Source organism: Dreissena polymorpha, chromosome 1 (genome assembly GCF_020536995.1).
Source record: "Dreissena polymorpha isolate Duluth1 chromosome 1, UMN_Dpol_1.0, whole genome shotgun sequence".
Lineage (NCBI taxonomy): Eukaryota > Metazoa > Mollusca > Bivalvia > Myida > Dreissenidae > Dreissena > Dreissena polymorpha.
In genome coordinates, this window is record NC_068355.1 from 146,510,967 (window position 1) to 146,523,929 (window position 12,963).

General features: G+C 35.2%; 1 protein-coding gene across 1 annotated transcript in view; it reads left to right on the top strand.

The window, feature by feature from the left end:
• LOC127856752 (uncharacterized) overlaps positions 1 to 12,963 on the top strand; it is a 62,823-nt gene that overhangs the window by 18,022 nt on the left and 31,838 nt on the right. The window contains exons 2-4 of the mRNA XM_052392972.1: positions 1,119 to 1,633; positions 6,262 to 7,124; positions 12,112 to 12,293. Of these exons, the coding sequence (XP_052248932.1) occupies positions 1,119 to 1,633; positions 6,262 to 7,124; positions 12,112 to 12,293 (1,560 nt within the window). The remainder of the gene's footprint in view (positions 1 to 1,118; positions 1,634 to 6,261; positions 7,125 to 12,111; positions 12,294 to 12,963) is intronic.

Genomic DNA, 12,963 nt, shown 5'->3' on the forward strand with positions numbered 1-12,963 from the left:
ACCAAACCATTTCCATTTTAACATAATTTGATACAATTATGTGTGAGTGAAATGAGAATTGTATTTGACTATGCTGCAAGACAAAAACTTGTTCACCAGATCACATCAAAGAAAATGCTTTTTTAATATAAGCTACATGTAGGTAGGGCCATCGTGCTACTCTTGTTTTTCGAATTTGACTTTCCAAATACAAAAATATTCAGCAGGGAAATTCCAAGTACTAAATCAAGTCATCTACTTTTGCATAATTGTGAATACCAGGTATTCTGCTCAATTATGGCAAGCACCATTTATTTTTCTGTGGTATTTAAACTAAGGTGAATATTGGTGTTAATATATGATATGAATACTTGTATTTAGCAGCAATATAATTGTTTGGACCAGAATTTCCAAAATTTCAGTTGTTTACATCTAGTTTTTGGTAATTGTTATCTATTCAGTTGACATTTTGATAGATTAAAAATCATTTTACTTTGTTATGTTTTCACTCAATTATCTCATAAACAGTTTAATTCAAGACAACAGAATATTGAAGAATATATGTGCTCATTATTGAAATGCAGAAGAAGGCATTTTAAATTATTAATTTGCTAGCTCAATTTTCAAAAGCTTTTGTTTAAACATAAGGTTGGCTTTTGTGAATAAAGCATATACAATTTTCCAAACAGTCAATAACAAGTGTTCACAGGGGAGAATATTAAATCAGTAACTTTCTACAGCTTATTGTTAATTTATCATATTTGTTCCATTGGGATATAGATGAAGAGCTACCTTTGTTGGATATTGATGAAAAACCACCTTAGTATGAGCAGTATCCTTAGTTGGTCTTGCAGTGTGCTTTGGCTGACATTTAAATTGTGCTCCTTTTGTCAAAAGATATATAGAAGACTAACTAATATTATGTGTCACTGGGATATAGATGAATAACTATTATCCATCATCTTTCGGATATAGATGAATAGCCAATTTTTCCATTTCTGCCATGGACAGCTCACAACCATGCTTTACACCGTGTTCTCACCGTTTTATAGGATACAGATGAAAAAAACAATATTTGCCATCTCCAGGATATAGATGAATGACCTATAATTTATGTCCCCGCTGTGGTATGATTTCAGGCCAGCCTTACAGCGATGTATGTGATGAGGAAGGGGGTAAGCAGGGAGCCATTGACTTCAAGGCACAGATGCATTTGCAGGAGGGTGAGCCAGGAACCATGGATGCCAACATTCAGAGGCTAGTGAAGGAGGGTAAGCCGGGAGCCATGGATTCCAGTGCACGATTGCTAATACGAGAGGAGGGTAAGCCGGGAGCCATGTATTCTAATTCACAGAGGCTCATGCAGGAAGAGAGTAAGCAGGGAGCCATGGATTCCAATCCACAGAGACTCATGCAGGAGGACAGTAAGCAGATAGCTATTGAATCCAATGCACAGAGACTCATGCAAGAGGACAGTAAGCCTGAAGCCATTGATTCCAATGAACAGAGGCTCATGCAGGAGTTTCCAAAGCACAATTGGCTCTTCACCAAGTATCAGAATGCCATGATCAGTCATGCACCGTCACCAAGGTGCAGCAGTAGTAAGGATGGAGGAGAAGGATTGGCTAAGGCCAAGAATACCATACAGTCCAAGGTAAAATTATGCTTTTTGATTCATTAATTCAACAAACTGTGTATTAAGAAAAGTCGTTTACTACAGTGTATACAATATTTATGAGTTATTTTAAGTTCTTATTATATTTTACATCCCCATAGAACAGTCTGGTGAATGCATTATGTGATATTTGTACATTCTTCCACAGTGCTCTGGGTTGTATCGACAGGAATTATCAAATGCACATATTGATATTATAGAAAAGTAATGAAATATTACAAAAATAAGTTTGTTGTAAAAGCTTTACTTGGCTTGAAGCTTACTACCTGCGTTTTAATATCCTAATGATCAGGGATTGTATTTTAATGTGTTTTAAATGAGTTATTTTGTGTTTCGCTCTACTTGATGTATGAGTACCGACACTTATCTTCAATTTTGTTTATTTAATTGCATATTAATACCCCTCCCAAAAAAAACACTAAAAATAAAAATAAAATAAAATTGTGATGTTTGAATTCAAATTCTTTTGACAGTATTTCATTCATTTCAAAGTGAACAGTTAACTTACACATTTCATTGCAAGTTCAGCCAGTTTTGGTGGTCTGCATTTATACTTTGAATCACAGCTAGTGGAAGTTTAAACAGATGAACAAATCATTTCAGGAAAAATGTATTCCTTTTCTTATTTGAATATCATTTAACCCAATTTGGATTCAGAAGCAAACTGAAAATGGCTGTATGCAACCAGCACAAAATCAGAACAGCCTGGGAGTCACTTGCAGGCTATTAAGATTTTATGCTGTTTTCTGCTCATCAGTATCTTAAGTTTGGAAACGAAGCCTTTAAAACTTGATTTTTTATGCCCCCGGGCCTGTCATTGTATGTGTGTGTGTGTCCCAAAACATTAACCAAAACTTTAACCTTGGTCATTACTTTTGCAATATTCAAGAAAGCAACTTGATATTTGGCATGCATGTGTATCTCATGGAGCTGCACATTTTGAGTGGTGAAAGGTCAAGGTCAAGGTCACCCTTCAAGGTCAAAGGTAAAAAAAACAAATTCAAAAACTTTAACCAAAACTTTAACCTTCTTCATAACTTTTTCAATATTGAAGATAGCAACTTAATAATTGGCATGCATGTGTATCTCATGGAGCTGCAAATTTTGAGTGGTGAAAGGTCAAGGTCATACTTCAAGGTCAAAGGTCAAATTTATGGCTTCAAAGCGGCGCAATAAGGGGCATTGTGTTTCTGACAAACACATCTCTTGTTTAAGTATTTAATTAAAATTTGTAAGGGACTGCAAATGGATAAAAATGCATATCTGATTCGTAAAGGGTTAAGCAGCAATGAAAGAAAGCATACTTGGTTGTGTATTAGAATTATATTACAAAGTTAACTGTTAAAGGGCTAAAGTGTTTGGGCACTTGTTGGCAAGTAGTAGTGTCTAGTGGTAACATGCATACTCCATATATTTGGCAGGTTTGAGCCCTTATTGCAAAACCTATTTCTTCTACATTGTGTTCCACATCAGGGGTTTTACTGTTAGGTTGCAACACCGTTCCCCCAAAAACCTGATTTTGTCATCTAGTCGATAATGATCTGATACAAAGGTGTATGATATTACAAAAATAATAGGTTAATATAATTTTAGCAGGTTTGAGTATAGCTGTTTTATCAGTCAATGTTTGGAGGAATGACATACAGTACAGCCAAAGCGGAACAAACGTATTTCGCGATCCGCGGCGGCAAGGCGAAACGAGTCGATGCCGCGTCAGTCGTTGAAGCCGCGTCAGTATGCGGCGGCAAGTCGCATTTCGCCGCGAAACTTTGCATCTGTCCGCCGAGGCATGCCGCGGTCCGCGACATGATGCCGAGTCGATGCGATCATGAATTATTTTTTTTTAAATTATTAGTTACATGTAGTTAACAAATTTTGAAAGAACAATTATAATTATAATTAAAATCATAATAAATGTATTGTGCGCGGATTGTATTAGCATATACATGTAAGCATAGTTAATGTGTCTGGCCAATTATTAAGTTTGTTTCCCGCCCGTAGCGTATGTATTTCACACATAAACAAGGTCACGTAATTATGTTTTCGCACATACAAGTGGTCAAGGCTCCAGCATATGGTGGATTTATAAATTAATTGCATGTTGATTCCGCTATTATATTTTAGCTGAGAAAATTAGCAGTTTGAAGCCACATCAATAATCAAGACGGTGACGACGTATTTGTAGTTTTGTTAATTATCAGCTTATTACAACTATTGTTTGAATATGCGTATATAAACACGTTTTATTTTGTTCATATTATACAGTTAATATCGCTACTAATTACCCGATAATCCCGTATATTCCAGTTTTAAAGCAAATGCTGGTAAATATTTACGATACACAAACATTCTCGATATTTCCTTAAGTATCAAATGCATTTGGGCATTTGTTACTATTTATAGAGATGGTGAAATAACGTCTAATCGGGGCGTTTTTTTTCTCCACTGAACACGCGATTTACGCCTGACGTGATGTTCATGTATTTATACAACACAAAATACACCCAAACTTTCCAAACGACGTTCTACATGTCTGCATAATTTTCGCACGCTTTTTATGAAACAAAGGATATTTTAGCACTGTTTATTTGACGCTAGAATTTGCCAAAGGACGCGTTAGCATTAAAATTCTGTAGTGTGTTTCGGATTACAAATATAATAATGATAATCGAACGAAACATAAACAGTTGCGCGTCATTAATTCTACGCTACACATACATGTATGTACATGTAGGTGGATATCTTTTCACTCGATCCGCCGCGTACGTATGCGGCGGATTTACTCCGCGAAAGTACGCGAGGTTAATACAGACTCGGCGTCGTTGCGCGGATCGATGCCGAGTGCCACGGCGATACGCCGCGTGAACACACGATTCGGCCGCCGCGGACTAATAATCTGGCCGTGGCGTAGCCGCGGATTATGTTTGTGCCGCTTTGGCTGTACTGTATTTTATAGAAAATGAATCAGATTCAAGAAAACAAACAATTTGATACCAAGACGTAGTACATTTTAGAAAAATCCACCAGCTAAGCAGGAATGTCATCTATTGGGTACTTCACTGTTTAATTAATTAATTCTTTATAAATAGGGGTATAGAGGTGTGGTTAACATAAACAGAGGTTCTTGCCCTATCATGTTGTAATAATATCAGGTTGGCTGGAATAACAAAAGTAATACATAGAAGGTACACCTTATCTATTTCAAAACAAAAGGGAAGTTAATGGTTATTCTTATTATTGCATGTGAAACTTTACAAACAAATGAACAAGTCTCGCGGTTTGCTGGATTCATGGAAGATAACACAAAAAACTACAAACGCTAGCTTTTTAGAAGAAATACTTTTAAAACATGTACACTTAGCCTTTTGCAAGCAAGTAAATTGAACAAAAAATATTGTGTTTGATCATAAATTAGTATTGTTACTTTGTAATTCTATATGAATATGTGGCTGAGATACTGTTTATTATGGCCAAAAAAGGCAATTAAAGATATTCTGTACCAAAATTTTCAGAACTCCAATCTTTTGTGTATTAGCCAATAAAAAAATAATGACTTTTAGTATTCTTAAAACTAAATGCAATCAGATCAGCGAAACACGTTTATATGAAAAAATATTGAAGTGTTCATATAATGTTAAGTTGATTCACAAACTTCCGTTAGTTTTTGGATGCTTACAAATAATTAAAAACAAGATCGTGTCAAAAAATTAAGATACAAAAACCTTTTAAAAAATACAGGTCTCAGAAAATTTAGAGAGAGGTATGTTATGTTTGTTTCTCAATTATTGTATTGAAATAAAAACAATCGATGTGCAATAATTTTATTGTTTTGAAATCTCCTTTTTCTCCTTTCAAATAAATAGAACGTGCAATCACTTAAATGAAAATATACATAAAAAATAAAAACATTAAAATTATTGCTTTCTTTAAAATATGGTATCATTTCAAATCCTGTGGGGAAAAAAGCATTGTGTATAATCGATTACCCAATGACGCAAATGTAATGGTCAAATAAACTCAGGCATTCATCTGCCAGGTTTTAATTTAATCCGTTTGTAAAAATACATGATTGACGAAGGGCCACCAGATAGGCAAAACCAGGGTCAAAACTTGTAAAATGGCGCTGTCAAATTGACTGTCCAAAAATTTAGAGTATTTAATTATGGACAAAGATGCACGAAAATGATTTGTTTCGGCTAAATAGTGGGTGTCCAAAGATTAAGAGTTTTCAAAAACTTAGAGTAATTACGGCATTATTTTTTTTTAAATGTACAATTATTATAAGATAACTTATTTGAAGTTTCAAGTCGCTTCAAAAGTTAAAAGTGATTAGTTAGTAAGAAATAACAAATTATTGAAATTACTCAACCATCCTTTTAAAAAGCAGTATATAAATGATTAGATATGTCACCTCACTGTTGTTTTTTGAAATAACATCTGATAAATGCCTGCACTCAATATCCATTATGTTGTAAGGTTTTTAATTAGATATAAATTATTTATACCACCAAACCACAAAGGGATTTAACTTGATATAATGAAACAAGTAACACTAAAAATTGCATTCTATTTTGCTCCTTACAAGTAATCAGATATTTTGTTTTCAGAAAAAGCAAGAAATGCAGCTGCAGAAGTGTTCTAAGGACCAAAATGGCGAAAATATCAAGACTTTGCCAAACCGTTCATTAAAATGTTCGTCAATAAGCAAGGTAAATAGTGCCTCAGATGTATGTGGGGATGACAGTGTGATTATCAAGGTCAACACCTCAAAGACAACTTCTGTTTCCAACAGTAGAACAGCCATATCAAAAAATGATATTGATGAACATTTGGACAATTTAGGTACAAGCAAATTAAAACATGGAAATAACTGTGTTTCACAGCTGCAGGAAGAACATGAAATACCTCAAGGATATACTAAGCAGTTTGTTCGGAAAAATCAAGTGCAATCCAATAACTTTAATTGCAATAAATCATTCATAGATACTTACAACGAATTCGTAAAGCGGACTACTAGTAATAACATGAATGATGATGAAATGAAAGAGCTCAAATATGCAAAAGAAGATCTAGGGAAAGTGCCGATTTCTGAACATCTGGCTGGCTTGGATGCTGGAATTCAGGAAAGATGTAAAGACCCTGTGCTTGCAGAGGTGTCCCCTATCACAGCCCCTTTGGACGAATGGAATGAGACTGAAGATGACTTCCCGAATGAGTTGGCAGATACACCAGAAGATTTAGAAGAGACGGGGAACATTCTAGATGAGTCTCTTGACAGTTTCAGTGAAATCAAACAGGAGCCTTTTGACACAGGTTTTAAAGATGCAAACGCTGTGTTAATGGTGGAAGCTAACAAAATGTCATGGAACATCAGCACATTATCGAAACTCAGTGATGATGACACTGATGATGAAGACCTATTGGGAAAGCGGCTGCAAATTGATGAGACTGCTGACAGCATTGAACCCAGGTAAGACACTGTCAGTTTTGTTGTTGTATACATGTTTTGTATGCATGAAAATTAACATGAATTATAAACCTCGGACAGGTAGATTTCATTTTCAGTTTATCAAGACAATAAACCTTAGTGATTTATTATTGAATAGTATGTCATCAAAATTGTTAGCCACTGATAAATCAAATAACAGTGTGTCCATTCATGACCTATCAGAGTGATTTAATAACTTTGCATGCAGGAAAAATTCAAAATGTTTTCTTGTTTACTAAACCAAATAAAATATAGTGTAGGACTGTTTAATCTCAAATTAAAGATTTGTATATATTGTTTAATGTTCAAATCAGGAAATTGTTTTTGTCTTGCATGTATGAAGCCATGTATAAACATTTGCATTTCACCATGAGCAATTGAATACACAAGTGGTGGGTTTCACTTTGTCATACTTTATCAAACAATTTTGCCATTTGAAGTGCAAATAATATAAGATCAAATCTGTGTGATGTGTTTTAAGTTTGAAGAGAAAACCACAAATGTTTAATATTCTAATTAATGACCTCAACAGCTATCAATAACTTGTATAAAAATAAACCATACATTAAAGATTTCAGTTCTCAATCATAAGTACCTAAGTTACGAAATTCAACCAACAGAAATAGAATCAGTTGTACACTGTAGTAGCTAAAAATAGCTACAACATACACATTTCTATAATCACCCAGCATTATCTTGTAAGGGACAACTAATTGAATGTAAAAAGATGTTTCAATGCATTGTTATCTAAACAGCATTTTTTACAAGTTGAAGATCAATTCTTCACCTTTCAATACTACCTGTCATTATGAATCATTACAGTATTTTAAACACTGTAGTTATCTGTCTAAAAAGTGTCTTTTAGGTTTTTTGTCCCCTACCGGTTTCACCGGAGGGGGCTTATGGTTTGCGCTCTGTGTGTCAGTAAGTCAGTCGGTCTGTCTGTCTGTCACACTTTTCTGGCAACTGCGATAACTTTAAAAGTTCTTAATATTTTTTCATGAAACTTGCAAAATGGATAGATGGCAATATGAACATTATGCACGTCATTTCATTTTGTTCCTATGTCAAAAATTGTGGATGCTATGGCAACGAAAAAAATAAATAAATATTCTGAAAATGGTGGAATTTCTGACAATGGTGGAGCTGGTAGTGGACCATATTGCTTGACAATAGCCTTGTTTAATGTAATTTTGATTGTAACTGTAAGTGATCTAATGATTACGGTGTGAATACCCAAAAGTGAAGTAAATGATAACTTATTGTTGCAAGCACACTAAGAAGGAGTTTCATTATCACAATGCAGTAGATGCATTTACATTTGTGACATTGGTGCAATCATATTGTGATGAGTTCAGAAGGTGCTTTGACCAATCCTAATGACTTTAAGTGACCAATGATTTATAACCAGGTCAGATGTTGTTTGCACAAATCGTGATCACATAGTTGTGTACTCTGGCTGAACAAGGGACTGATAGCAGGGGTCAATGGTTGTCCTGTACAAGATGTGCACAGTGTGTTCTAGATCACCTTGATAAGAATGCTGATTACCAGTTGTTCTCAAGTCTCTGTCTTCTGTTGCATGATTAAGGGATAACCAATTTGAACAAACTGATATCTGATAACAAGTGGCAAAGGTTATTTTTAAGTCACAATTGATAAGCGATACATCTTTGTATTTAAAGCGGTCATAATATATTTAAAGCAGCTGAAACAATGATATTAAACAATTAAAGACCATTGATCGGGGCAATATGTAATGAAAACTTTTACATTCCATAAGGCTTTGTTCTCTCTTGGGTTGGTACATCATATTGAGGAGCGGGGAAGTTAAATTATAGGAGACACACTCTGGGAATGCGTTGCTTAAGGATAAAGAAAGTATCATCCCTGAGTATTTATTGTGGTTTACACTGAGTTAACTTTCAAGAGTTACTGTCTCAGTCATGCAAATGCAATTCAAAATATGGACAATGTGACCCAGGCAATATTGGTTAGACCATTATCCGCATGCCGCTTGTCAGTTTCCAGCAACAAAAGGAAAATGTCTGTAGGGTTTTGAAAAGTTTGGTAGTCGAATGTTATTCAACTCTCATAGCTGCTCCCTGTTGTATTATGATCCATCATGGCTATCTTGTAATTAAGTATTCAATTGATTCAACAGTAACATTTTTTTAAGCTTAACTTTTGGAAGTTTTCGTAAAAAACTTTTTTTGTTATCCTGTTCTATGCGAAAGTGTCAGGTATATATTAAATGTCTTAATTACTATTTAGGACATTGACTGTTCAACTAGCGCAGTGAGTAGTATGCACTCTTCTGTTTTGGTGGCCCATGTTTGCCTTCTACTCCCAGTATGATGTGCTTTTGGTTGATGGTCATCTGATACTGGACTGTTAGGGTTTCCACTTGGTTGTTAGGGTTTCCACCTGGTTGCTAGTGTTTCCACCTGGTTGTTAGGGTTTCTACCTGGTTGCTAGGGTTTCCACCTGGTTGTTAGGATTTCCACCTGGTACTCTGGAATCCTCCTCACAGCAAAAGACCAGGCTAAAATATGAAAATTATAACCTTTTGCTAAAAAATTATGCTTCCATATTGCAGCTTTATTTTAAAAATGCCCCAACCGCAGTGAGTTTCTAGTTGGCTGTTTTTGTATGAGTGCTAGGACATATTGGTGACATGTTCAAGATAATACCCTGGTTTTTGTATGAGTGCTAGGACATATTGGTGACATGTTCAAGATAATACCCTGGTTTTTGTATGAGTGCTAGGACATATTGGTGACATGTTCATGATAATACCCTGGTTTTTGTATGAGTGCTATGACACATTGGTGACATGTTCATGATAATACCCTGGTTTTTGTATGAGTGCTAGGACATATTGGTGACATGTTCATGATAATACCCTGGTTTTTGTATGAGTGCTAGGACATATTGGTGACATGTTCATGATAATACCCTTAAATAAAACTGCCAAGTAAACAAATGTAGTCATTTGGAGAATACAAAAATGTGTAAACTTTCATTAAGGTGTATTTTTGAAATTATATTATTTGTTGGTTTTTGCGCATTATTTAAACTGAGTTTGATGTTGTGATGTCGACTGTGAATTAAGTGTTTTGATGCATTAATACTTAAGCCTTAAGTGGTTTAATGCATTAAAATGTCTAGTTATGTTTAATAAATGCAGCAAATAAATCATGACTGATAAGAGACACTATTATCAGTCATTCCCCATTTCTTGCATATATATGTGCTAGTTACATTCAATGCATTTGGGAACCTTTTATGGTAATTGTGTTTTTCATTCATACATTGTAAATAATTTAAAAACTCTATTTGCAGTAAAATGTGTTTGTTAAGTGCATATCACAATTATTAAGGATGGTTAATTTACAAAGTAATGGCTATAGATTTAAACATACATGTACATATTGACAAGTTTTATGGTGAACTGTATTACATACATGTAATTTAAACCTGGGGGTGTGTCATGGATAGGTTTATTTTTATGCCTCCTTTTCGAAGAAAAGGCGGCATATAGTGATCGGACTGTCCGTCTGTCCATCTGTCCGTCTGTCTGTCTTTCCGTCACACTTTGCGTTTAGGTTTCGAAAAATGCTCATGACTTCTATGTCCCTTGAAATATAACCTTCATATTTGGTATGCATGTGTATATGGACAAGGCCTTTCCATATGCACAAATTTTTTTACTCCTGTGACCTTGACCTTGAACTTAGGGTCCGCGTTTAGGTTTAGAAATCTGCGTTTAGATTTCGAAAAATGCTCCCAACTTCTATGTCCCTCGAGATTTAACCTAAATATTTGGTATGCATGTGTATATGGACAAGGCCTTTCCATACGCACAAATTTTTTTACCCCTGTGACCTTGACCTTGAACTTAGGGTCCGCGTTTAGGTTTCAAAATCTGCGTTTAGGTTTCGAAAAATGCTCATAACTTCTATGTCCCTTGAGATATAACCTTCATATTTGGTAAGCATGTGTATATGGACAAGGCCTTTCCATATGCACACAATTTTTTTTACCCCTGTGACCTTGAACTTAGGGTCCGCGTTTAGGTTTCAAAATCTGCGTATAGGTTTCGAAAAATGCTCATAACTTCCATGTCCCTTGAGATATAACCTTCATATTTGGTATGCATGTGTATATGGACAAGGCCTTTTCATACGCACAAAAATGTTTACCCCTGTGACCTTGACCTTGAACTAAGGGTCCGCGTTTAGGTTTCGAAATCTGTGTTTAGGTTTAGAAAAATGCTCCTAACTTCTATGTCCCTTGAGACATAACCTTCATATTTGGTATGCATGTGTATATGGACAAGGCTTTTCCATACACACACAAATTTTTACCCCTGTGACCTTGACCTTGAAGTTAGGGTCCGGGTTTAGGTTTCGAAATCTGCGTTTAGGTTTTGAAAAATGCTCATAACTTCTATGTCCCTTGAGATATAACCTTCATATTTGGTATGCATGTGTATACGGACAAGGCCTTTCCATACGCACACAAATTTTGACCCCTGTGACCTTGACCTTAGGGTCAGCATTTAGGTTTCGAAATCTGTGTTTAGGTTTCGAAAAAAAGCTCATTACTTGTATCAAGCATAAGAGGGCATAAGTCATCCTATTGTGACAGCTCTTGTTATACAAGTGCTTGTTTTGAAGATGATAACAGTACATGTATTGTTACATATGTTGTACACTCAACACTTTTCATCAAGTTGCATAATGTGAATGAATAATATAAGATATAAATAACATCATATAATCCTTGCATTTTTTGCAAATAGAAATGGAATTGGATTTGCTGAGTTTTGTTTGTTGTAATTAATGTTTTCTTAATACAGATTTGGACATAGTGGCAGTTCTTTCATAGAATAAACAACAATAACATATATTATGTTTTCAAAATGCTTGTTTTTAATTATTTTACAATATTTGTTATATGGCAGTTTATTTCCCCCAACTGAGACATCAATGAGTGAGGTGGCAACAAGTTCCGAAGCCACCGCTGCACCAGCTTTGTCATCGAGCGCTACACTCACTGTCCAGTCCCCTCGTTCACCCTCAAATAGTGCAGTCTTCCCATCAACAGCATGGATCAACCAAGGCCTATGCAGTCCTACTGCTCAAGGTGCCTCACCAACCATTGCTCTCAGTATTAACTATTTTCTTTTCAAAGGATGTGCTTATTTAAAGTCCATCATGCACGCCTGTCATGTGCCTATTAACAGCCAGAGCCCATCGTCTGCTAACTATGACACATCTGAGTCATGATCTACCTGGGCTCCAACGTCAGCATTTGCTTCATCAAATTGCAAACTCTTGTCAGAAAATATGCCCAAAAAGATATAAATATATTTGTGTCCATAATCTTTGCAACTATCAGCAAGATCTCACTTAGCATCTACTACATGCAGCTCCTTGATGCTTTTGTCTCCTACATGTACGTATTGCGAAAACTCAGAAGCTGCTTCTAGCAGATCTTTATGCAAGCCTGTGTTAAGTGTCTGCAGATATACCAGTTCTTTCCCCAATAGCTTTGACGTCTGTCTGTGTTTCAGCAAGTGAGTTTCATATGTCATTGTCATTAAGTATAATATCTCCATATTAAAGCAACATGTAGACAATTGAAACACTTACTGTGAAAATGCAGGCTATTAGTGTAGACAATAATTATATGTCTTTGTAAAAGAGTTGATGTATTGAATACAAAACATTGGATTCATAATGGTCAAAAAGCAAATGATTTTAGTTATATATGAATAGTATTTGATTTGAGTTATTTAGGAATAGTATTTAAT